The sequence below is a fragment of the Bos indicus x Bos taurus genome, chromosome 4, assembly GCF_003369695.1.
Source record: "Bos indicus x Bos taurus breed Angus x Brahman F1 hybrid chromosome 4, Bos_hybrid_MaternalHap_v2.0, whole genome shotgun sequence".
Classification (NCBI taxonomy): domain Eukaryota; kingdom Metazoa; phylum Chordata; class Mammalia; order Artiodactyla; family Bovidae; genus Bos; species Bos indicus x Bos taurus.
In genome coordinates, this window is record NC_040079.1 from 59,055,140 (window position 1) to 59,082,550 (window position 27,411).

The 27,411-nt window shown below is 41.8% G+C and overlaps 1 protein-coding gene across 1 annotated transcript in view; it reads right to left on the reverse strand.

The window, feature by feature from the left end:
• Positions 1–27,411, reverse strand: part of AOAH (acyloxyacyl hydrolase) — a 188,208-nt gene that overhangs the window by 90,198 nt on the left and 70,599 nt on the right. The window contains exons 8-12 of the mRNA XM_027539535.1: positions 19,304–19,364; positions 18,129–18,199; positions 17,223–17,271; positions 13,641–13,689; positions 11,367–11,461 (exon numbers count right to left, since the gene is read on the reverse strand). Of these exons, the coding sequence (XP_027395336.1) occupies positions 11,367–11,461; positions 13,641–13,689; positions 17,223–17,271; positions 18,129–18,199; positions 19,304–19,364 (325 nt within the window). The remainder of the gene's footprint in view (positions 1–11,366; positions 11,462–13,640; positions 13,690–17,222; positions 17,272–18,128; positions 18,200–19,303; positions 19,365–27,411) is intronic.

The following is a 27,411-nucleotide window of genomic DNA, read 5'->3' on the forward strand; positions in this document are numbered from 1 at the left end:
AGAGCGACCTGGCAGTTGAAGTTCTGGGAGAAAAAGGAGAGGACATTTCATCAGGTTTCTGCCTCTGTAGTTGCAGGCGTAACTACAGCAAGCAGCACTGTTCGTGCAGCCAATGTTTTATATAGACAACTTCAAGAACGTAGTGTAACTTTGAGTTAGATTTGCAAACTTTAGAATTTCATGTGCAGTGGGATAAGGCTATTGTCAAAGTCCCTGTGGCCCTATCATTCATTAAAGAGTAGAGAAACAAAAAAGAGAGAGAGAGAGAGATTGAGAAACGCAGCAAGTGCCAGCCTGACATTCTGTCTAGAGGGGCACAGAAAATAAATACTTCCCAGCTGGGTAACCTGGAAGACTTTCCTTAACTCCTCGGTGTCTCAGTCCCTTGTCTATAGAACGGACAAATAACAGCACCTGTATCATTGGAAGGTTGAGAGGATTAGAAAAGATAACCTACACCTAAAGTTTAGAATTGGAAATGCTCAATAAAAGCTAGCTGTTAGTGTTATCGACAAGAAAGAAGGTCAGGGTAATAGAAAGGATACCTATTCCACATGTGGATATTTAGAGAAGGAATCTTAAAAGAAGTGTTATCCAGTGTAAGCCCTGTAAAGTTAGTAAGAGGAAGCCAGTCAAAGACGGGGAGGGGCAAAAGAGTTTAAACATTAGCTGTGCCATATGCTTCAGGTGGCTCAGTGGTAAAGAATCTGCCTGCCAAGCAGGAGGTGCAGGTTTGATCCCTGGGTTGAGAAGATCCCCTGGAGAAGGAAATGGCTAAACCAACTCCAGTATTCTAACCTGGAAAATCCTATGGACAAAGGAACTTGGTGGGCTACAGTCCATGGGGTTGCAAAGAGTTGGACACAACTTAGCAACTAAACAACAACAATGTCATATGGAAAGTCACAAAGCTAAATTCATCATATTATATACACAGAAGACCAGTAAACCACCCTCCCCAACCAACCCCAAACACCAAGTGTGCCAGTTTCCTATTGCTATATAACAAATTACCTCTAAATTCAGCAGTCTACAACATACTATATATAAGCAGATCAGTAACAATAATTTCTCTGCTCCTGGGATGACATCTATTCAATGCACATTTAAACTTCAACTTGAGCTAAAGAAGTAATTTTCAGGGAGGAGGTATAGCATTTCATCTTTAACCCTATGCCAGTCCAGAAACTTATGGGGGCAGTGAAGATATAGTCAAACATAGAATTCTAGAAAATATGACCAGTAAATATAAAGAGGACAGTATGGTAGGCAACAATTTTTCATCATTTTGCCTGAAAATAGCTCTTTTTATTTTTTTATTTTTACCTCATCAGCTCCTCATAGTCTTTTCCTTTTCCCTTTTCTATTATTTATCGTTTAAGCTCTAACCCCATGGTTTATTTATTCGATGAATGAATGGAGGGATGCATTTATCTAAGTGCCCCATATCCAGTGAAAATGCATTGTGTAGCTGGACTTTTCATACAGAATTAAATTCTTTCCATCACCATTTTATAACTTCCCCAGTGGCTCAGTTGGTAAAGAGTCTGCTTGTAATGCGCGAGATTTGGATTTGATCCTTGGGTTGAGAAGATCCCTGGAGGAGGAAATGGCAACCCACTCCAGTGTTCTTGCCTGGAGAATTCCATGGACAGAGGAGCTTGGTGGGCTATAGTCCATGGGGTTGCAAAGAGTCTGACATGACTGAGTGACTAACTTACACTTTCACTTTCATCATCATTTCCAGAGGGACTGGAGAACTATATCCAAATTCATAAAAGTGAGAAAACAAGAGTTCAAAATGTCATGTTCTTACACAAAGATAATTGCAAATCAATCTTTTGTGGGGCAAATGAAAAAAATTCTTTCACAAACAGAAAAAACAACTCCTCTAAGGGCCAGGAACAGATAACAATGAATGAATATTATAAAAGTCCAGTCTTCAGATACCATCACTGGATTTTCTAAAAGTTTGGTCATTTCTGAAGCAGTCAGGCTGCCATTTGTCTTGGTGCGGGGGGGGGGGGGGGGGTAGTTTTCCTCTTTTGAGAGGCAACATCCAGCCTTAGATTCTAGAAGAAGCCCAAAGTCCACAGTCAAACTACAGAGTTGAGGAGAGGGAAAGCCGTTACTGGGGCACCTAATGAGCAGGCTTGAGCTGTGCTCTCCAATCCACTAGCTCACTCAAAAAATTGCTCTCATTTTCGTTCTCTCCCCTGTTTTACCTTAGCCCAAGAAGCTGTCACACAACCTCTCTCTTTCTATCTTTCCAACTCAAGTCAGTGCTACAGCCTCTGGCCAGGGTCCCTGCCTCCTCACATGCCCCCACCATCTTCAGCAGTGTATCCCAGAATCTCATGGGGAGCTTCTTTAAAACATGGATTCTGTTCAGGTAGGTTTGTGCTAGGGCCCTAGAATCCTTATTTTTCAGAAGTGCCCTAAATAGCTGCAGTCACTAGCCAGATTTCAGAAAGGCTGCTCTACAGGTTACTACAGTTACTCAACACCATCCTCACATGGCACCACCCACTGCCCCAGCCTCTTCTCCCAGTCCTCTCTCTCCCACCACTCAACCACCTGTGGCCCCTCGGACCTCAGGGCTTGTCACAAGCTCTTCCTTCTCCTTCTTCCTTTAACCAGTTGCTGTTATTGGTCAATGGAGAAGGAAATGGCAACCCACTCCAGTATTCTTGCCTGGAAAATCCCATGGAGGGAGGAGCCTGGTGGGCTACAGTCCATGGCGTCGAGCATTAGCTAAATCCTGACGTTCTTGACTGCTCTGACCTTCCTCTGTGAGGTACCTTCTTCCTGCTCTCATCACACCTTATTATATGAGAGGAAAGTTTGTTTCCATTGTAAATCACTAATTTGGAGATTCTTTCACAGCAGCTGAGCCTATACCCTGCTTGATTAATAATTAATCTTTTGAGAAGGGATGACCTACCCTTCCTTTTTTCTGGCTAATATGTTATCAATGTGAAATCATGACCTCCTTGGTTCTTTTTTTTAATTGAATTATAGTTAACTTATAATGTGCTAGTTTCTGGTGTATAACAAAGTGATTTAGTTGTATATACATATTATATACATATACATATTATTTTTCAGATGCTTTTCCATAATAGGTTTTTACAAGATATTCAATATAGCTCCCTGTGCTATGGGCTTCCCAGTGGGGCTAGTGGTAAAGGACTCATCTGCCAATGCAGGAGACTTAAGAGACCTGGGTTCAATCTCTCAGTTAGGAAGATACCCTGGAGAAGGGCTTGGCAACCCACGCCAGTATTCTTGCCTGAAGAATCCCATGGACAGAGGAGTCTGGCAGGCTACATGTCCAAAGGGCAAAGAGTCAGACATGACTGGAGTGACTTAGCACATACTCTGTGCTATCAGTAGGTCCTTGTTGTTTATGTATTTTATATATAGTAGTGTTTATATGTTACTCCCAAACTCCTACTAAATTTATTCCCTTTGGTACGCATAAGTTTGTCTTCTATGTCTGTGAGTCTATTTGTATTTTGTAAATAAATTCATTTATAACATTTTTTAGACTCCACATATAAGTGATAGCATATGACATTTGTCTTTGACTTACTTCACTTAATATAATAATCTTTGGTCCATCCATGTTGCAAATGGCATTATTTCATTCTTTTTAATGACTGAGTAACACTCCATTGTGTATATTTACTCTTTGGTTCTTCTTGATCTACTTTCCTTTGGGTTCTTTATCAACTAGGCTTTAAATTCTTGGTGATACCATCTTCAGTTTCTGCTTCTGGAATCTTTGAACCTTGTATTTAATTTTTTTCTTTTTCTTTTTAACACTGAAAACATTTTGTATTGGGGTATAGCCAATTAACCGGAGAAGGCAATGGCAACCTGATCCAGTACTCTTGCCTGGAGAATCCCGTGGATGGAGGAGCCTGGTAGGCTGCAGTCCATGGGGTCGCAAAGAGGCGGACACGACTGAGTGACTTCACTTTCACTTTTCACTTTCATGCATTGGAGAAGGAAATGGCAACCCACTCCAGTGTTCTTGCCTGGAGAATCCCAGGGATGGGGGAGCCTGGTGAGTTGCCGTCTATGGGATTGCACAGAGTCAGACACGACTGAAGCGACTTAGCAGCCAATTAACAATGTTGTGATAGTTTCAGATGAACAATGAAGGGACTCAGCCATACATAAATATGTCCCCATTCTCTCCCACGCCCCTCTCCCATCCAGGCTGACACATAACATTGAGCAGAGTTCCATGTGCTAAACAATAGGTCTTTGTTGGTTATTCATTTTAAATATAGCAGTGTGTACACAACCTTCCCAAAGTCCCTAATTATCCCTCCACCCCACCAGCAACCATGAGTTCATTTTCTAAGTCTGTGAGTCTCTTTCTGTTTTGTAAGTAAGTTCACTTGTATCATTTCTTTTTAGAGTCCACATATAAGGGATGTCATATGATATTTCTCCTTCTCTGTCTGACTTACTTCACTCAGTATGACACTTTCTATGGGCCTCGTATTTCATAATGCTCCCCATAATTCTCCTCTAGGACTGATGGTTTAGCTCCTACCTCTGACCAATCCTCCAGTCGTTGCCTTAAGTAGGAAATCCCCAGAAAATCACACAGAAGCCAGACTTGACTCCCAGCCCTTGGCAAGGACTGGGCTGGGTGATCCCCAGGAGAGGCATGGAGGGAACTATTTGAAGGAACCAGTGAATGAATGGTATATAGCAATCAATTCCAACCATTCAGAATTATTTTTAAATGCTAGAATTGTCCTCTTCCCCCATGCCAATGGATTTGAGATTCTAAACGTTTCCTCTATGAAGCATCACTATCATTAAACCTATTTTATGGCCGAGAAACTTGAGGGAGAGTGAAGCAAAATGGTAGATATAATTAGCTAGAGGGCAAGGATTGTTCTCTGGTCTTAGCAATACACTGGATTGCACAGGTGTTTACTGACTCATGCTGCCTCTCTATGTGGAGATCTCTATCTAACATGCCCCGGGAGCAAGCATGTGGGCTGAGTAATTATAAATGCCTTTCAGAAGTATGGAGCTTAAAATAATTTCCTCTTGTAGTTTTTCAAAACAACCAGTGTTTGTGTCTTTTTAATCCCCACAGAAGGCATAGAGGGCTAAGATCATCAATGATTTCAGAGGCATGAGGCTGCAAGAAAACCGGACTTTGCTGTCAGGTAAGAGACACAGATGCTCACCTTGAGCAGGAAGAAAGGGGCACTGAATTGATCAGGACTGAAAGCAACAGCCCGTCTGCCCTGTGCCCATAAACGGGGAAAGGGAACAGAAGAACATTCTTTCTCATGTGGCCTGTTTGCTGTTGGAGAAAAGGATTCACCATGGTACACAGAACTCTCTTTTCCTGACAGAATAAATGAGAAATAACTAGGATTGGGGCTTCATTCTTCATTGTTTAGCATCTTTAATCCATCAGCTTTTAAGATGTCTGAGGAGCAGAAAATGTAATTTTATCCAGTTTTATTAGACAACAGCCTTTCCTCATCTGAAAAAATAATTTAAAAAGTACCCTAACTCTTAATATTTCTGGAGTCGACATGAAGTTAGTGGAGGTAGAATTTCCATATTTTATTATGTACCGTGAAAATCAGCCTTTATGCTTAATGGAAGCTTTATGCTCACTGATAAATCAAGAGAGCGAAGGCAGGGCTGGGTAGTGAGAGGCAGGGTGAGAGCTGACACTGGCTCTGTTGTCTGTGGGCTAATAAAGAGTAGACTAGCTTGATTTACAAAATCATCTCCAAGAGAGGAAAGAAGTGCAGGGGGACTTGAAAGACTGGCGCTGCTTTGCTCTCGGGTGAATATGCATTTTATGCAGCCAGATTAAGGATTCATTTTGTCCTTGACACAGCACGAAATTCAATCTGCACTTACTTAGCCTACAGACAACAGCCTGCCAGGGGTCGTGTGAAGATTTTATAATAGTACAGGCAACAGTCTTCACCAGCAAAATAAACATTTGGGAAATTGTATTTTGAAAGCATTTCTTCTTCTTCTCTCCTCACCAATCCCCAGCCCGTCATGCAATTCTGGTTCAGTGAAACGCAGCATTTAATATTTTGGAAATAATTTTCAAGCAGATGGGGGAAGAGGCAGGAGGGCAGCTTCTATTACTAGCCTTGATGATCTCTCTACCTTCCCTTCTTTGTCAACAAAACAACTCAAGCAGTGATTGTTTTTCCTTTGCAAGAAAATAAAATAAGACAGCATGAAAGTGTTCTCAGATTTGCTGTCTGTTTGCTTCTGAAATCTTTCTAAGCTGAGGTCTTCTGTGTGATACAGAAAGCTCATTTTGAACCTGACTGCTGAGGATATCTTGGAGAGATGCTAAGGTGTGTTTTTTTTTCTTTTTTAAAGAGGAAGAGGGCAGGATTTTCTGTCCCTGGCAGAGTGAGCCTCAGAACCTTTTGTTTCTGTGTAACAACGAGGATAATTCTTCACACTCTCTTTATTGAACTACAAATATCTTTCCAGATGAACACTCTCCTAATCTAATTAGCTGTAAACAGGCCTCCCGGGTGCCACGCTACTTTAGCTATGGGATGGCATGAGCAGGAGGGGAGAGGGACTAGTTCAGGAAAGATATCCATGACTGTGAGTCTTTTCGATGGGCACAGTTGGGATGGGGTGATGTATCTGCAGGAGACTTTTCTGTCTTATAAGGAGACAAAAGCAAAGACTTATTGACTACTCTCCTAAAGGGCAGAATGGCCTACTATGAGCAAAGAAAGCTTGTTTTTCTATAGCACTTAACTGGTCTTCCCAGAATATGACTTCCTAGTTAGCATAGCAAAGGAATGGCATCAAGCACGCTCGGGGATCCTGAGGGGTCTTGGCTGATTAATATGCATCGCCACTGTCAGACCCTGAGAAAGGCCATGGAGCCAAATGTTCACTTTGGAAGAGGTGATCCCATTATGGTTCCTGGTGGAACACCAGATCATGAGGGATTACAGGGTGGGGTTAGGGGTCAGTGGGTACTTTCAAGTTTCACAGTCAATGGTAGAGAATCCAAATTCAGAACCTCTGTCTGTGCAGAAGGTTGGAGAAAGGTTGCACAGCTTCATTTTTAAAGACAACTTTCAGTTGTTCACCTTCTTCATGTCATTTTGGAAAGGATTCCTAAAGAATCTGCCTGGAATGTGGGAGACCTGGGTTTAATCCCTGGGTTGGGAAGATCCCCTGGAGAAGGGAAAGGCTATCCACTCTAGTATTCTGGCCTGGAGAATTCCATGGACTATATAGTCCATGGGGTCACAAAGAGTTGGTCTCAACAAAGCGACTTTCATTAACTCATTTTTGTTCTAAAGTCGGTATAATCAGTTCCCTGTATTAAATCCATCAGTGTAGCCAGTATCCTATATTAAATCTCCTCTGTTGGAATGCTTTCATTTTCTTGACTAACCCCTGATAAATGTTGATTCTGACAAGAAACCCAGTTTAAAAGGGTTCCACTTGTTGAATTAGCAAAAGGTTGGAGGCTTTCTCCCTTTGTGGTGACATCACTAAAAGAGAACCCATGGGCAGAGTGAGGACTGAGGACAGTCAGATGGGCAGAGATGCTCTCCTGGGGAACTTCAGTCTCTAACATCCTCCAGAAATATTCAGGTTGAGAGATGAGCCCACATCATGCTGATGGCTTCCCCATTTTGCTCTACAATGGTCTGTCTTAGAGTGCTTCTTCCTTGGCATTTCTACACGTGAAGAATTTTGAAAACTACACTGCAGTACTCTACAATCACATCTTTCTTTTGTAAATCCTCAAAGTTGGACAGTGGAGGCAGTGGGAAAATGACAGTGGTTCTCAAGTATAGCCTGAGGACCCATGGGGAATCATAGAAACCCTCAGAAAGTATTCATGAGATCACTATTATTATCACAATAGTGAGACTTGATTTACCTTTTTCATTTTAATTCACTCATAAGGGTACAATGAGATTTCAAGAGGTTACACACATGGATACAGAAACAGGTTGTAGGCAGAAGCAGATATGGGAATTTCAGTTCAGTTCAGTTCAGTTGCTCATGTCCGACTCTTTGCTACCCTATGAACTGTAGCATGCTGGGCTTCCCTGTCCATCACCAACTCCTGGAGCTTGCTCAAACTCATGTCCATTGAGTCAGTGATGCCATCCAACCATCTCATCCTCTGTCATCCACTTCTTCTCTTGCCTTTAATCTTTACCAGCATCAGGGTCTTTTCCAATGAATCAGTTCTTCCCAACAGGTTGCCAAATTACTGGAGTTTCAGCTTCAGCATCAGTCCTTCCAATGAATATTCAGGACTGATCTCCTTTAGGATGGACTGGTTGGATCTCCTTGCAGTCCAAGGGACTCTCAAGAGTCTTCTCCAACACCACAGTTCAAAAGCATCAATTCTTTGGCACTCGGCTTTCTTTATGGTCCAACTCTCTCATCCATACATGACTACTGGAAAAACCATAGCTTTGACTAGACAGACCTTTGTTGGCAAAGTAATGTCTCTGCTTTTTAATATGCTGTCTAGGTTTGTCATAGCTTTTCTTCCAAGGAGCAAGTGTCTTTTAATTTAGCTGTCTTTTATTCAGATATCAAGGAGATTCACAAAAGTAGAAAAGAGTGCTATTATTCTAATTTAACTTTTGTTTTGGAAAATAAAGTTATTTATTATAAAAATATGTTATTTATGTTAATATGTTTCTTATTTCTATTTTCTAGTGAACTAATAAATTCTGGTGTGGAGTTGGTATATTTTCTTCACTTTTACTAGTCACTTAAATTTCATCTCCAGCCCCTGGTCATCTGGAGTTTAGTCCCCACATGGATGTCAAATCCAGGGAAATCATTTCCAAAATTTTCAATGGCCCAGGCTGGTTCTCCCTTCCGTGGGGGGCGGTGGTCCATGTTTTGTCCCAGGACACATACACTTCCTGTCCTGATGCTTCCATCACCACCCTTACATTACTCACAAGAATGTCAGAGTCCAGCTTTTTTGACCCCAGTCTCAGGAGACACCTGTCCAAGCCACTTAGTAGCCTTCCACAGTGAGGAGAAGCATCGCACTCTTCCCCCCATGGGGACAGCTGAGCCCCGATGCCATACTGACACTAACCACCTCCCTTCTTCTGTGGGTTCTGCTGCAGTCCTTCTAATATTTGACTGTGGAAGGTGGGAATAGTTGACCCACATTATCTTGGGGTCTCGGTTGAAAGTTAGGTAGAAATAACTAGTCTAATTTTCAACACCTGTCATAAAATCATCCTGTATTTCTAATGAAATATCTCTCATTATTTATATATTATACATGAGGAAATTAAAGTTCAGAGAAAATATTAATAATTAAAGGTAAGTGAGTAAGCCAGGATTTGAACTCTGGTATGTCCAAAATTGAGAGGGGCATGACAACCCATTCCAGTAATCTTGTCTTTAGAATTCCATGGATGGATAAGCCTGGTGGGCTATAGCCTATGGTGTTGCACTTTATGCTCATTGTCAAGTTGCTTTCAGAGAAGTTCTAGCAACTTAAGTTCTCATTAGTGATGAATGAACATCTCCCTTTCATCTTGCTAAAAGTAGGCCTTCATCACTTTTTAACCTTTGCCTATTTATCAGACGATAGATGATATCTCATTGCTGTTTTAACTTGTTTTTCTTTGATTACTACTAAAGATGAAACTGTTTTTATATTTATTGGTCATGTTCTTGATCATTAAAAAATTAAATTGTTTTTTTCCTTACTGGTATGCAGGAACTCTTTATTATTAGAGGATTTAAATCTTGTCATATGCTACAAATATTGCTCTAGTTTTTCACTTATCGTTTAATTTTATGAATTTTTTGACATTGCACACATTTGAAGATTTTATGTAATTAAACCTAGTAATACTTTTTTTGGGCTTCCCTTTGTAATATCATGCTCAGAGAAATTGGAATACTTCCTAAAATATTTTTTTTCAGGAAGGTATAAATCTGTTATATTTTCTGAATCTTTGGATGACTGGGAATATGTTTCTGTGACTCTCATGTAGGAATAATATCTTGGCAGTTGGAGCATTTTTAACACACCATCCTCAAAATGCTGTAGAAGCTATTCCACTATTTCCCAAAATTTACTGTTGAGAGTGAGGTCTGATACCAAAAAGATTTTTATCTGTTAGTATGTCCCCAGTTATTTGTAAGAGCAGAATGACTGCAAGATTATTCTTTATACTTGGAATAAAAACGAAAAGCCAGACACGATGAGGTGTCTGTTTTACACTTTCTGGAGTTGAGTGGGTTTTGGATTAAAGTCAAGGATTTCTTCAACTAAAGAAAATTATCTTTTTTTTTTTTTTTCAGTTTGGTCACCACTTCTCTGTCTGATGTATTCTCTTCTTCTGGGTTTCCTAGTCAATCCCCAGGACTTATCCTATGCCTCTTATGTGAGTTTCAGAATTTCCCCAGTGGGCTGACTGGTTTTCTCTTTTTTTTTTTTTTGGCTTTATTTATTACTTTTTTTACACTTTATTTTTTTTAAATTTTATTTTATTTTTAAACTTTACAGTATTGTGTTAGTTTTGCCAAATATCGAAATGAATCCGCCACAGTGGTTTTCTCACCCTGTTTGTTTCGCATTGTCCAACTTGCTCGTCAGTATGGCCATCACATTTTTACATCAGGCAATTATTGTTTCACCTAAAAGTAGTCTTCCCTGATCTCAGACTGTTTCTTTTTCACTAGTGTTGTCTCCTCAAATTATTACTGAGAATCTGATTTAATATCTTACAAAATTCACTTTCCTGTTGCAAGCTTTTTTGAAAGAGCTCTCCTCTTTGGAGATCATGAACATTTTTTCTATATTCAAATGTTTCTCTGTTTTCTCATCCTTACGAGGGAGTGCTGTGTTTGCCCAGTTTTGGAAACTGGAAGAGGCCCAGTTAGAGAGTGTTCAGGTTCATGTCTGATTTCTTCAATGTGCAAAAGGATCAAGGAAGAATCGATCATTTCTGTAGTTTAATTTCTCTGGATCAGCAGTCCCATTTTCTAGAAGGTTGAAGATGGAACCACATCCCAAGGTGGTCATGTGACAAGCGCTTTCCCACTGTGCCTGCATTCCTTCCCACGTGTCAGGGGCACCATCCTCCTTCTCTGATGGACAAGATGGTCTTGCTGTGAGAGTGTTGTTCTTATCACATTGTTTGAACTGGACTGAACTGAAATGGCAGTGGAAGTGCCTTTTATGGCAGATTGTGCTGAGAAGGGAAATTCGCACCTGTTTGGAACTGACATTACATTTATAGAGAGCAAGGGGGGAAACAAACACAAAGGCTGGCACACTGGGGATGATTACTGCCAAAATTACTTACCAAAGACATCTGCGAAGCTGTGATCCAGTCAGGAGGGATGTGGAAATGAGCCCCAGCTGAGTCCCCCAGCAAAATGACTCCCCTGGGCTGTGAACCTAGGGGGCACAATTTATTTGCATTATTTATGCACTCAAGTAGTTTGGAGCCTCTAGGTTAGGTAGTTAGGTGAGCACATACCCTGGTGTGTATTCCATGCGTGGAGCATCATAACAGTGATACATTGCCACTTTTTGAGTGGATGAGGGGCATAGCATTTAGGAGCTGAATGAGATTTCTAGGCCACTGAAACTGCCAACTAAGCTGTAGAGATGCAGGTGTGTTTCCTAGCTCCGCATAAAACAAACTGCTGTGCAACCTCTTAAGTGAATGATGGATGAATAAAAACATCAGAAGTTTATCTGAACTCAGAAATATGCCCAGATTTTGGTCCTGAAAAATTGCTTTCTTGGAAAGCATACCCATTTCTGTTATAATTCTCTTTAGGAATTAGTGATATCATGGAGCAATTTTGATTTTTCAAGCATGTTATGGATTTTTAAAGTCCTGAATCTATAAAGGCAAAAGCACGGAATGGACAATTACGGCTGATAGATGGAGAAATGGAAAAATAAAGTCACTGTGCAGCCTTGTACATTTGAGGTTACAGATCACTTCATCTGATTCTGAGGAATTCACCCATGGGTGATGCATGTACTCTTCCAAAATTCTTAAAGTCCTGAAAGAATCAAGTGATACCTCCCAGAGTCAGAGAGGAGAGCTTCCTTTCCCCGCCTACAAACCCCCTGAATCAGGTCCAAGGATGCTCCAGCCTTGCTCCAATGGCTCCCTATCTCAGGACTCTGGGACAGCCAGCATTTGGCTATGCAACTGGGGACTGAGAAGGCCCAGGACATCGAGGAGGGGACGGGATTTAGGGAATCCAAGAGATTCCATAGTGACCCCAGAGCCTCACACCATGGTTTCACTCAATGTTTATTTATTCATTTACTTGTTAATTCATTCTTTTATTCATGCAACAGCATTTCTAAATGGTATGACTTATGTATTGGGTCCTTACATTTTCTACCTCTATCCTACTCCCCTGACAGCTTAGAGATGTTAGACTTTAAGTTGATTGAGGACAAGGACTATATCATGTTTGTCCATGAAAACTCAGAGCCAAGTATAGACCTTAGTGCATAATAGGAATAGGTATTCATGAAATATCCTGTTGAGTGAATGAAATATTTTTAAATGTTAGGAAAAAGCACTGCCTAAACAAAAATAGTGGTGCTACCATAGGGTCTTGTGTGAGGCTCTTTGGGCAACAGCAGTGCCATGTTTTCAGCACTATGTGGTTGGTATTAATAAGTTTCTCCTAAGAGTACTGGTAGGCTTCCCGAGTGGCGCGGTGGTAGAGAAACCACCTGCCAATGCAGGAGACGCGAGAAATGCGGTTCAATCCCTGGGTTGCAGAGATCCCCTGGAGGAGGAAATGGAAACCCACTCCAGTATTGTTGCCTGGGAAATCCCATGGACAGAGAAGCCTGGCAGGCTACAGTCCATGGGGTCTCAAAAGAGTTGGACATGACTTAGCCCCCCCAAAAAGAGTACAAAGACTACTGGTGGCCCAGGGGTCTGTGGCACGTGGGCATTTAGAATACAGAGCTTTTGTTCAAGTGTTTTCGGGAACTCTCAGCAGTTATAGTTTGGCGGCCTCCCTCAAATTACCCACATACAAGCCTTTAACCCATTTGACACAAGGACTTTGTCAGTACAAGCCCAGATGTCTGACCTTATGGTGTATTGAGAAGGACACAGAGCAGAATGAAAATTATCACCTCCACTTATCTTCTTATTTGGAGAGGTGCTGGATTTCAGTTACCATGGTATCTATTTTACAGCTTTTAAGAAAAAACTGAATTTTATATTGGTGTATAGTTGATTAATAATGTGTTAGCTTCAGTTGTACAACAAAGTGATTCAGTTGAGCATATACAAGTATCTATTGTTTTTCAAATTCGTTTCCCAATTAGGTTGTTACATAATATTCAGCAGAGTTCCCTGTGCTATACAGTAGGTCCTTGTTGGTTATCCATTTTAAAAGTAGTAATGTCCATCCAAAACTCCCTAACTATCCCTCTAATAACTTTCCAGTCACCCAATAAAGGAATCAGTTAAACTCATTATGCTGTAGCATCAGGCATTTCCTCATTTGTCTCTTCGACTCAATTTGACTCAGACTAGAAAAGAATATTCTATTAGGATAAGTACACTGACTTTTACCATTCATACCTTCACAGAATTTCTTCTCGTATGGGATTCCATCTTTTGGATCAACACCCTTTAAGAGAGAAGTGATGAGATTAGCAGTTTGCTTTTAAATTTATGAGACACAAGTACAAAATCCTCCCCAGATGGCTTTTAAAGCACAAAGGCAAATCAGTAGATAAAATCCTTTAAAGTCTCTTGAGCCCTTAATCCAAGGTAGCAACATTCTACGTAAGTGAGTTAGGCTTTAAGGACCTGGGGGCAGGAATAAGGAGAGATCCAAAAACTGGACCATCTTGTTCAGAAGGATGCAGGGCAGGGCTCTGAGTGCTGGAAGTGTCACTGGAGGGAGCACTGAGGGTCCAGTCAATGCTGGGACACAGGGTCAGAGTGGGCTCAGCGGTCTCTAAACTAGAGCTCTAAGTATCCTGACTTCTCCAGTGCCTAAGGAGTGATGTTTCTAGAGCAGTGATTCTCAACAGGGCTGGTTTTAAGGCAGCCCCCTACCCGCCCCTGCCCTGCACCCATCCCCAGGGGACTTCGGCAATGTCCAGAGACATCTTTGGTTGTTACAGTGTGGGGAGGGGGAGCTACAGGCATTTAGTTGGGAGAGGCCAGAGATGCCGCTAACCATCCTACATTTTTCAAGGCAGCCTGGACGATAAGACATCATCCCAAATGTTGATACAATGAGACTGAGAAACCCATCAGTGAGGTTGAGCTTGTGAGTTGGACAGGGTTACCATAGCTGAGGGCACTTTCTAACACTGAATGCTAGGTCTGTGCATTAGTAGAGTAACTGGTCCTTGGAAGGTTCAAGCAGAGTCTGGATAACCCTAAGGAAAAGTTAATACACATATATAGTTATGTTTTTTGTTTTGTTTTGCTTGTCAAACTCTGGTCTGGAGAACACTGGCATTCCACTAGATAGTAATGGTATTAACAGGATTCTAGGAAGAGCCTGATGGTCAGAGATGTATTGGAAACAGTGTGTTCACTCTCTTGGTCTTGGGGGCTCCCAGTGTGCAATAAAACATTAAAGACGCTGAGAAATTCGGAAGTAAAGCAAACTGTTTAGGCTTATTTGACCCAGTACTTTCTAAACCTGGGTATAGCACCCCTCCTCCTGTATCTTTTAACCTCCCACTTGACAGCGGAGTTCCTGGACACAGTTAGGGAAATGTTGGACTTGGTGGTTGCAAAATCCTCTCTGAGTTCATGATTTTGTGATTCTGGGAGTCATTTTTCCTCTATGGAAAGGGATAGGTGTGAAGGTCATGTGTCTTTTTCCTATTAACTGATGATGAACTCTGAGTCTTGGCTCTCTGGGCTCCTTGTGGATTTCCACTGTCAGACTTTATTTTTTGGGGGTTCAAAATCACTGCAGGTGGTGATTGCAGCCATGAAATTAAAAGACGATTACTCCTTGGAAGGAAAGTTATGACCAACCTAGATAACATATTAAAAAGCAGAGACATTACTTTGCCAACAAAGGTCCATCTAGTCAAGGTTATGGTTTTTCCAGTGGTCATTTATGGATGTGAGAGTTGGACTGTGAAGAAAGCTGAGCGCTGAAGAATTGATGTTTTTGAACTGTGGTGTTAGAGAAGACTCTTGAGAGTCCCTTGGACTGCAAGGAGATCCTACCAGTTAATTCTAAAGGAGATCAGTCCTGGGTGTTCTTTGGAAGGACTGATGCTAAATCTGAAACTCCAGTACTTTGGCCACCTCATGTGAAGAGTTGACTCATTGGAAGAGACTCTGATGTTGGGAGGGATTGGGGGCAGGAGGAGAAGGGGACGACAGAGATGAGATGTCTGGATGGCATCACCGACTCGATGGGCATGGGTTTGGGTGAACTCCAGGAGTTGGTGATGGACAGGGAGGCCTGGCGTGCTGTGATTCATGGGGTTGCAAAGAGTCAGACACGACTGAGTGACTGAACTGAACTGAACTGAGCACTGTCTCTTATTGGCCTTCCATATGTAGGTGGGGTCACACGTCAGAGGCAGCGATGGGGTCATGGAACAAAGATAGGAGCTTCACATACTAATAACCTCTGTGTCATCCAACAGGACAGCTAAGCTTGACTCTAACAGAACAAGAGCTGCCTTAGGGATCCTGACACCTCCATACCTTAAGACTAGGGGTGATGTCTTCCCCTCCTCATGAGAAGGCAATTTGACTAATGATAGGGTGGGTGGGGTGGGCTATACTGGGGTACAATCTGTCTTGCTCTCCACATCCCAGAAATAACAGGCCATCAGTGTCCTGGAGAGAAGAAACTATTTACAGAAACTTTCTCCTCTTCATCCAAGCAAATAAGGCAGCCATTCAAAGGCAATTTATCTTGAAGCTGCTGCTGCTGCTGCTAAGTCGCTTCAGTCATGTTCGACTCTGTGCGACCCCATAGACGGCAGCCCACCAGGCTCCCCTGTCCCTGGGATTCTCCAGGCAAGAACACTGGAGTGGGTTGCCATTTCCTTCTCCAATGTATGAAAGTGAAAAGTGAAAGGGAAGTCGCTCAGTCGTGTCCGACTCTTAGTGACCCCATGGACTACAGCCTACCAGGCTCCTCCATCCATGGGATTTTCCAGGCTAGAGTACTGGAGTGGGGTGGAATCTTAAACTTCAAGGCCCCTTGTTTGTATGATCCCTGCCTGTGTGAGTGCTGGGAGCAGCTGGGAGCTGTAGAGTGTTTTAGGTGGAGAGGAGTCTGGCTGCAGTCAGAACAATGTTTCCACTTAAGCACTCCTGGTAAATTGGAAAAGAGATCTCAAAAGAAAGTGACCTGAATTTCCAAGACTCCAGGAATTTGTTAAGATTTCTTTTATCATTCTAGTTAATCATACTTTTATACTTGATTTTGTATTTGGTATACTTTTTCCTTCATGCTGCTGCTGCTAAGTCGCTTCAGTCGTGTCCGACTCTGTGCGACCCCATAGGTGGCAGCCCACCAGGCTCCCCCGTCCCTGGGATTCTCCAGGCAAGAACACTGGAGTGGGTGAGGACCCCTCAAATCCTATAAGTTCAAGACCTCACAAAATTTAGATTTGCTGCCATTACTGTCCTCAGATAAGTGTTTGGCTTTTCTCCTTCCTTCCCTTTTCTCTACTGGAAGCTACTAATCTATTCATGAGGAAGCAGGGTAGCAGCATAGCTGCTTCGGGATGTAGGTAGTGGGGAAACTACAGGTAATTTCCACTCTGCCTGGCTAGCCTTATGAAACAGGAAAAAAATGGCTGCAATGAAACGGTGACAGCATGTGATTTGCTCCACCAGCTGTTTGGGTTGCTGTAAAAAGTTTGCTAACACCATGATTCATTTAATTTCACACTGTTTCAGACAGAACCAAGGGGTTAGATGTGAGTGACCTTAAACAAGACTTACAGTGGCTGTGACTGAGAGAGCCTCAGCTCTCATTACATCACTGACACTTTTCACGTGTGATTGGATTCTATGCCGCTCTTTCAAACAGCAGAAAAAGAGTTGCCTTAGCCTACCATCTTATCTTCTTCCTCAGGTCTACCTAAGCAAACAGGCAATGGGCTTGTAAGGAGGGCAGAAAGCCAGAGAATAGGGTTAAGTCTGAATTTAGTTGCTTACCCAAATGCCGTTACAGTTTGAATCTTGATATGAGTCCCAGTTGTCTGGCCTACAGAGAGGACAGCCACATTAGTCTTCAGCATATATTTATCACTCTGAATGTCAGCTTCACAAATGAAGGAATGAATCAATGAGTGCTACACCAAGTGTCACTGATGACCAACAGGTTCTTCAAGGGAAAATGCCACACACCATTGTGTGTTGTGGTCCACAGAACCCTCACTCTGCCTCTTTGTCATTCTCTTGGCTTTGGGTACTTGCTGGGAGCTGGGGACCAAATGCAGCCTTTTCATAACTGACTACGTTCATGGGTGGTATTGTTGGGTAATGGTGCTGATGAGCGTAATGAACACATCTGCAGTCTATTTTCTTCAGACAGGCAACACCATTAAAGTTACGCCTCTAAAGTCCCAAACATCTGGTTTATGCTTCAGCACTGTAGTCACAGCTAAGATGAAGGCTGGCATATCCAGTTTGAGTTTTGAGATGTGATTGGCTGAACATCATCCTGGGACTAAAATGAAACCGGCACTCCACTCCCTGCAGTCCTTGCCTTACTCTTGGTGGAAAAGGCTACTCTTTCTGGACCCAGGGCTGCCTGTAGAGCTCGAGCAGGCGGATGGATAAATGTCCACAATAACCTGTCTACTCACTTGTTTCTTCCACTAGACTGTAAACTCGTATTTCTATTTGTTTACCACACAGCATGATGCAGAATGCTTGGCAATGCTCGATGAGCATTTTGGGGGGCAATAAAATGAACAATTACTGGTTTTTTTCATTGAGTTTTACTTCAGTGAGGACACGGACGTCCCTTCTCTCTGTAAGCACGAATCCCCTAGGCTGGAGGAGATAATTATGCCTCCCGCCTCCTTTTCAAAATCAGTGATGAGCAGAGACCATTACCTTCTGCCTGGGTATGCCATCTTGTTGCTGTCGTTGCAATCTCTCCCTCGCCAATAAAAGCCCCGCAGTGTCTGAAAGTGAAGGGCACACACAGGAAGGGTCAGTTCTGCTCTGATGTTGTCCACGGTGAAGGCCAGTCCGAGCTGTCAGAGGGGGATTGACATCTGCAGTTTCAAATTCAAATATAGTCTGGGAACACCAGAGATCACCAAGAAAATTAAGGTGAATATGCTATGACCTCCCGAGTGAGGTGAAATATAATATGGTGCCAGGGCCAATCACAGGTGTAGCATAAGTGTGCGTGTGCGTGTGTGTGTGTGTGGTGTGTGTGTGCACTGTTGTGTGTGTGCCAATATGTGACAGCATGGGGGTGCACCTGTGTGAATTTTCAAGTTGTGAGCATGTGTACATTCACATGGGTGGTTATGCAAATGCATGTTTCACACACGCGTGTCTGTGTGTACATGTGTGTTCATGTGTATGTGTCTATGTGTACTTCCACACACAGCAGGGCCATCCAACTCCTTGAACTTTCTCTATTAATCATCAACCTTCTCAGGCCCCAAAGCAATTGGTTTATTTTGTTCAACGATTAATAATTTTACTGAATAATTAAAAACTCTAGCCAAACTGGTTACTTGCATGGATTTATTGTATTTTTGACATGTCTGATTCAAAAGGATTAAGAGCCACGATGATGTCAAACAATTCTTTTATTGCTCAAATTGCCAGGTACAGTATCTGAGATCCCATCAACTTTGGAAAGTTTGTGACATCTGTTACTTGCTTGTTGAATTTCACAGAGAATATTATGATATCCTAACTGTTCTAAATCAAACATGTGCACACAAACACATATACACTTTTAAAAAGTAAGTTAAAATATATTTAAGAATTTTGAAAATAATTCATGACATGTTTTCAAGATAACTGTTATCCCCATGGAGAATTCCAGCTGGGAATGGCTTCAGGAAATGAAAACAGTCTAGGACTAAGATCCACTTTGATGGTCCATGTGGAGATAGCATAAAGGTATATAAACATTATAAAAATGGTGTATTATCAAATTAATAATACATTCAAATGGCATTCAATCTTGTCTTATTAAAGGAAAGAAATTTATAGGAAGCAATGCAATATTTACTGAACGTCTGGTTACTCTTAACAATACTTACTGGGAAATCACTATATTTGTCTGAATCGGCATCTTTGAATGGCACAGAATTTTGTATACTTCTAGAAGAAAGAAAATGAAACACCTGTGAGCTAAGAAAAAAGAAAGCGTGTTTGTGAAAATAAATACAGACATGTTTAGATATGACTGTGCTGAGTTTACTTAACAAAACCCCATTCTAAAAATAAAATTAAGGGCCTAAATAAAAATTTTAAAAGTAAAGATAAAATTGAGTACCAGCCCAACTTTGCTTATTCCTACTCGCCACTCAACAGAATGATTTTCTCTCTGACATTTTACTTGGCCTATATGGGTAAGTAAAATATAATGAACTCAAGTGTTAGAGGCCATGGGATATGGCTGTTGAGGTCCTCAGGAAAGGAGACTGCCTTTTGGTCCAGTCAATGAACTTAGTACTAGAGATTTTACACATTTTACACATTCTGGGACAGAAGTCTTTTCTTAAGTTTCTCCTCTTTTAAATCACTTCATCTGAGACCCGTTAGGCATTTAGTTGTCACTCCCCTTTAAGAGCCGGGTGTAATTGATGTGATTGATGATCGAGCAATTAATGCCAAGAACTACAGATACCTCCTTTGAGCGAGGATTTCCCTTAAGTCCTCACTACCAGACTTTTCCAGCTTCCAAATGGCAAACACTGTTTTCCCTTTAGGAGAATCACTTACAGAGTAGCAGGCAAGTGCCATCATATGGCAGAGTGAGGTTACTCTTGGAGCTTAGAATGTAGAGAGAGTAACATGCTCCCTTATAGGTTTTAGTAAATGGTCTTCTGAATCAAGAGCTTCTCAGCAGTTCTGAGAGTCTCCAGGCTAGCGAATTCAGCCAGAGCAAGCATGGAGCCTAACTGGTGGTGTGGAGCCTGTCTTAGGAGCTCTGGGATGGTGGAGCCACTGGAGGTCCACTTTACAGATCTCTTGCGGATGACATCCCCTGGAAGAATAGGTAAGGTTCTCCTATGTATGTATCTGACCTCTTAGCTGATAGCTGATAGCTGTTTTAGGCTCCTAGTTGAGAAAAGGAGGAAAGACACAGAGCAAGAGAAAGAATAAGAGGAAGAGGGGGAGGGAGAGGGATGGGGTAGGGAGGAGAGAGAGGATGAACAAACCCACACAGCCGTATTATCAATCTGAGAAAAAGCACTGGGTAAAAGGTCTTTCTCAATGATGCCAAAACTATCTCCTTCTACCTTTGCCACCTTTGGGGTGAGAGTTTGTCCGTGAAGGAAGGAACAATGAGTTATTTCTAGAATTAGAACGTTTGGTCATTAAATTAACCTTTACTTGTTTATTTTAAAGGCTCAAAGTAACTAACCAAAACCATATATTCTAGACATACGTGGGTAAATCGGCCATCCTAAATCTCATAAGTTGCAATTTACATAAACTCCACAATCCCTTATTCATAGCCTGCATATCCAAACAGTCCTGAAAACCAAGAGTGGTTTCTTATTTTCAATGTTGAAGCTAATTTATTTGATGGCAAAATTTGACCTAAACCAATCTAAGGCAATTCATAACCTATACCCTACTTAATATGACTATCCATATATTTCACTGCTGAAATATAAATGTGTTTAATCAGGAGTGCTAAGAGTGTGAGTGTGGGGAGTTATAGTATACGCATGATATGTCACTTTCTTAAAATCTGGGAAATTCTGAATTCCAAATTACATCTGGCTCCAAGGTTTTGGATAAAGCATTGTTGACTTTTACTATCATTGCTTCTGCAAAATTGTATATAAATTTGAAACATTGTGTATCCTTACAGGTACCTGGTTGTATGCCAAAATATTCATTCATTCATTCCATAGCTATTTTTGAAGTCCCTACCATGTGCCAGACATCATATTAGATATTAAGGATGAGTATTAGATACATTTCCTATGCTAGAAGAACTCAGTGATGGTTGGGGAAAACAATGCATTAATAGATAGCTACAGTGCTATGGAGAAAATTCTCTAAGAGGGTTGTGCACGCAGAGGGAAGACATTTCCCTCTCTACAGGGAGGGAGGCAATCTTAAAGTGAAAGTTAAAGGATTAGACAGCATTTTCAAAGCAAGTAATTGGGTGACAGGCATTCTAGTAGGAATGAAAAATATGGGAAGCCCTATAACATAGCTCTAGGTTCTGAAATTAGACTCCCTGGATTTGAATCTCAGGTCTGCTGTACATAACCTTAAGGCAAATTATTTCATCAATTTTACATCTGTTGGCTCATTTGTAAATGGGGTCAATGTCAGTACCTGCTTCCTTGGACTGTTGCAAAGACTAAATGAGTTGTTATGTGAAGCAAGGAAGACCTGTGCCAAGCATGTGATAAGTATTCACAAAATATTAGCTCTTTTCTTTACTATGCACAGTGCTAACAGCTATTCCAAGGGTGGCTTCTAGGACTGGGCAAACAGGCCTAAGTTGTCTGCTCTTATAACATTTTAGTTTCTGGATATATCCCCAATTCAACCCATGGATTCTCTTCAGATTTTCAGGTTCCCAGCCATACAATGTCCAATCCAGTTATGCATGCCCGTTATTTTTAGATAATTTTACTGTAAACTTCTTTGCTGTAAGTACCTTCACAGCAAGCATTTTTGTTACAAACATTCTCACTGTGTAACTAATTGGCCATAAGACAATTTTCCCATAAAAGGTAAAATGACTGGTTGATAGTTTGTTTTGATATGTATCATACAAAAATCATGACAAATGATGATGATTTGCCCCAAGAGCCAGTTTCTTATTTCTAAACACACTGCAGTAGAGGAGAAAGAGGCTGAGCGCCTGAAAAATCGCGGGTTTGAGCTCACATTTCCCATAAACCTCTGGAATGTTTATCAACAGACATGTGACAAGACGCCAGGATCACACAACAGTGTAGAGGCTTTCCTAACGCAATACAAATGTGTGTGTGCTCAGAGGTGTCCGACTCTTGCACCCCCATGGACAGTAGCCCACTAGGCTCCTTTCTAGGCAAAAGCACAGGAATGGGATGCAATACAAAGCTTGGGTATAAATATGCATCCTAGTATTTGGAAGTTGATACCTCCTCTAACAAAGGAAGAAATTTTAGCAAAAAGAAAAACTGTGATGCCGAATGAGGAGGCGAATCAATGTGTAAAACACTAAGAATGAAAGCCCTGGAAGACAAGTGCTCAGGCACAAGTCACAGAATAAGGTCAGTCATCTGCACAGTAGTGCCGTTAAATCTACGCACCCTTTAAATGGACTTCCCTGGTGGCTCAGATGGTAAAGCATCTGCCTACAATGTGGGAGACCCAGGTTCAATCCCTGGGTTGGGAAGATCTCCTGGAGAAGAAAATGGCAACCCACTCCAGTATTCTTGCCTGGAAAATCCCATGGATGGAAGAGACTTGTAGGCTACAGTCCATGGGGTTGTAAAGAGTTGGACATGACTGACTTTCACTTTTCACCCTTTATATATATTCAGATATTTTGTATTTAGTAATAAAGTCTCTTTAATTGTGTAATTAACCTCATGGCTAATTAGTTATATGGTGAAACTAATGTTTGTGGCAGCAAAGATGTTTAAAACAGGGAACTTACAGTGAAGATACCTAGAACTCCAGTTATCACCTTGGCTGGTGCAGCTGATCACCTCCTTGCTGCTCCTGCCCTTTGCCTGGGGTCTGGCTGACAAGCTTGACCCAGTGAGCAATTGTGACTGCAGCTGAATGTTATTCGTTACATAATATTGAGCTATTCAAGCTCAAAACGCCTAAAACTGTGTCATGAAACTGGGGCATTACAACAAAAGAAAACTAGGGAAAATAAAGTATCCATGAGTATCTGCCTCACATTTGAATCCCAGGCAGCAGTGCAGGGTCAGAGTGCCTCTGTTTCTTCTGCACGTGGATGTGTTACATGCATCTCTGTAAGATGCAATGAAAGCAGAGCAAACCATGGAAAGACACTTCCTGGCATGTTTACGTGGCTCACTGTGTGGTGGGGATAGGGACTGAGGTGAGTGGCAAGAGCAGGGCAAAAGCAAGAAGGAACAAATGAAAAAAGCCAAGAACGATGAAATAAAAATGCAATTAACACAGGATATGATAGCCTGTGTGAATTTATGTGAAATAATACATAGGTGGGCTTAAGCATTTGGAAATTCAATAAAAAGAATAAATTATCGATATTAAGAGGGGGCCCTCCTGACTCACCATTGCTACAATAAAAAAAAATTAGGCAGTGTATAGGCACTGTGAATTCTGATCAGAACAAAACAACAAAATCGTTGGTTGCCCCAAGGTAGTAGCCTGGTATCCTACACATTTGTGTCTCTAATAAACTAGTGTTTTTTCTTTGTTTATTCATTTGTTTCTTCACTGAGTCCCTACTGAGGTCAAGCACTGTGGTAGGGAGCAGGGCTAAAAAGTTGACCAAGAAATGGTTTCCTCACTCTTCAAAAGTTGTTGGTAGGTGTGGGAGACTAATGGGGAAGCAGCCAGGGAAGAACAGGGTGCAGGAGCAGGTGCCGGGGAGTGTGGGGTACTGAGGAGGCTAGCTACATGGCTGAAGACAGGCTGGGAGCTGGAAAACTTCTTACCGTGGGTGGAGATGCCACCATTGCATTTTGATGGCATTAGAACAAACAGCAGGGCACAGGGAGAGGCAAGGAGCAGGAAAGGCATTCTTATTGGAGGGGATTTTATGGAAGGGTTAATGCAGTAGAAGACATGTGGGTCTTGTCTCTACTACCTGCTGACTGTGTTAGTGGGTCAGGCATTAAATGAACTAGAACCAACTTGTTCATCTGAAAGTGGGGCTCAGGGTCAAGGGACAGACAGTGTAGTGGTTCTGGGTCCAAATATCATATGTATCCATGACTAGTTCTGTGACTTGGGGAAAATAACTTTACATATTTAAAAAGGGGGACAAAAATGGGGTCTGCTAACAGGGCTGCATTTACAAGAGTTCTTGGTAAAGAGACAGTACTGGGTTATTCTTCCTTGTCATTATTATCACTGAGCCACAGGTTATTTGAAGAATAAATGAGGTTGCATTTAAATGTGCTTTATAAACCAAACAGCACTGAATAAATTGTGACCTGGTATGAATTATACTAGAAGCACAATGTTTTAGAAGAAGAAAAAAACATATTGCTTTTTCATAAAAAGAATTTCCCTTTTAAATTGGGCCAGGAAAATCTCTGGCCACAGATGCTCTTGAATTCAGTGTTTCAAAGGTGGTTCAATTGCAGAGATGTCGTTTTGGTCCTGCAGGCCCACGTTTGACACAGAAAATGTAATGATGATTTCAGCAAGGAGGAGACAGGAGTCTCAATTCAACAAGAGCTAGGTATGATGAAATGATCAGGGGCCTGGGGACCCAGGGACCTGGCTGTCTCTCAGCCTCCCAGCATCTTCTTTCATGTCTGATATTCCCCCTCCACTCCTCATATCCTGATGCTGTCCGCCTCCACCTCTATTCATGAAAAGCAGTGTTGATAACTGTTTCCGGGATCTAGGCCAGCACTTTGCACAGCTGGCTTACAGGAACTCATGTGGGCAGATGAACCAGGAAAAGTTTTTAAACTAAGAGGTTCTGAATGTGGGTCAGAAGCACAGCCTTCTCTTCTCCTGAGATACTTTCAAAGCAGACTGGGGGTTGTTCAGTGGCTTTAGCTTCCATGAAGCTGATGAGATGAAGGATGGAGGAACATAGGAAAAGTGCCTCTGTTGTGGGTTCAACTGTGTTCACCAAAGAGAGCTGTTGAGGTTCTAACCCTTGGTCCCTGTGAATGGGAACTTATTGGAAAGAGGATGTTTGCAGATGTTAAGTTTGGATGAGGTTATTAGTTCAGTTCAGTTCAGTCACTCAGTCTTTGTCACTCCATGGACCTTCAGCACGCCAGGCTTCCCTGTCCATCACCAATTCCCAGAGCTTGCTAAACTCATGTTAATCAAGTCAATGATGCCATCCAGCCATCTCATTCTCTGTTGTTCCCTTCTCCTCCTACCTTCAATCTTTCCCAGCATCAGGGTCTTTTCCAATGAATCAGTTCTTCGAATCAGGTGGCCAAAGTGTTGGAGCTTCACCTTCAACATCAGTCCTTCCAATGAATATTCAGGACTGATTTCCTTTAGGAGGTCATTAGAGTGGTCCCTACATTACCAGATGGCCAACATTGAAATCAGATTGATTATATTCATTGCAGCCAAAGATGGAAAAGCTCTATACAGTCAGCAAAAACAAGACCGGGAGCTGACTGTGGCTCAGATCATGAACTCCTTATTGCCAATTTCAGACTTAAATTGAAGAAAGTGGGGAAAACCACTTGACCATTTAGGTATGACCTAAATCAAATCCCTTACAATTAACAGTGGAAATGAGAAATAGACTTAAGGGACTAGATCTGATAGACAGAGTGCCTGAAGAACTATGGACGGAGGCTCATGACATCGTACAGGAGACAGGAATCAAGACCATCCCTAAGAAAAAGAAATGCAAAAAAGCAAAATAGCTGTCTGAGGAGGCCTTACAAATAGCTGTGAAAAGAAGAGAAGGGAAAAGCAAAGAAGAAAAGGAAAGATATACCCATTTGAATGTGGAGTTCCAACCAATAGCAAGGGGAGATAAGAAAGCCTTCCTTAGTTATCAGTTCAAAGAAATAGAGGAAAACAACAGAATGGGAAAGACTAGAGATCTCTTCAAGAAAATTAGAGATACCAAGGGAACATTTCATGCAAAGATGGGCTCGATAAAGGACAGAAATGGTATGGACCTAACAGAAGCAGAAGATATTAAGAACAGGTGGCAAGAATACACAGAAGAATTGTAAAAAAAAAGATCTTCATGACCCAGATAATCATGATGGTGTGATCACTTACCTAGAGCCAGACATCCTGGAATGTGAAGTCAAGTGGGCCTTAGGAAGCAGCACTATGAACAAAGCTAGTGGAGGTGATGGGATTTCAGTTGAGCTATTTCAAATCCTAAAAGATGATGCTGTGAAAGTGCTGCACTCAACATGTCAGCAAATTTGGAAAACTCAGCAGTGGCCACAGGACTGGAAAAGGTCAGTGTTCATTCCAATCCCAAAGAAAGGCAGTGCCAAAGAATGCTCAGACTACCACACAGTTGCACTCATCTCACACGCTAGTAAAGTAATGCTCAAAATTCTCCAAGCCGTGCTTCAGCAATATGTGAACTGTGAACTTCCAGATGTTCAAGCTGGTTTTAGAAAAGGCAGAGGAACCAGAGATCAAATTGCCAACATCTGCTGGATCATGGAAAAAGCAAGAGGGTTCCAGAAAAACATCTCTTTCTGCTTTATTGACTATGCCAAAGCCTTTGTGTGAATCACAATAAACTGTGGAAAGTTCTTCAAGAGATGGGAATACCAGACCACCTGACTTGCCTCTTGAGAAACCTATATGCAGGTCAGGAAGCAACAGTTAGAACTGGACATGGAACAACAGACTGGTTCCAAATAGGAAAAGGAGTACGTCAAGGCTGTATATTGTCACCCTGCTTATTTAACTTCTATGCAGAGTACATCATGAGAAACTCTGGGCTGGAGGAAGCACAAGCTGGAATCAAGATTGCCAGGAGAAATATCAATGACCTGAGATATGCAGATGACACCACCCTTATGGCAGAAAGTGAAGAACTAAAGAGCCTCTTGATGAAAGTGAAAGAGGAGAGAGAAAAAGTTGGCTTAAAGCTCAACATTCAGAAAACTAAGATCATGACATCCGGTCCCATCACTTCATGGGAAATAGATGGAGAAACGATGGAAACAGTGGTTGACTTCTTTTTGGGGGGCTCCAAAATCACTGCAGATGGTGACTGCAGCCATGAAATTAAAAGATGCTTACTCCTTGGAAGGAACATTATGACCAACCTAAATAGCATATTAAAAAGCAGAGATATTACTTTGCCAACAAAGGTCCGTCTAGTCAAGGCTATGGTTTTTCCAGTGGTCATGTATGGACGTGAGAGTTGGACCAAAAGAGAGTTGAGCGCCAAAGAACTGATGCTTTTGAACTGTGGTGTTGGAGAAGACTCTTGAGAGTCCCTTGGATTGCAAGGAGATCCAACCAGTCCATCCTAAAGGAGATCAGTCCTGGG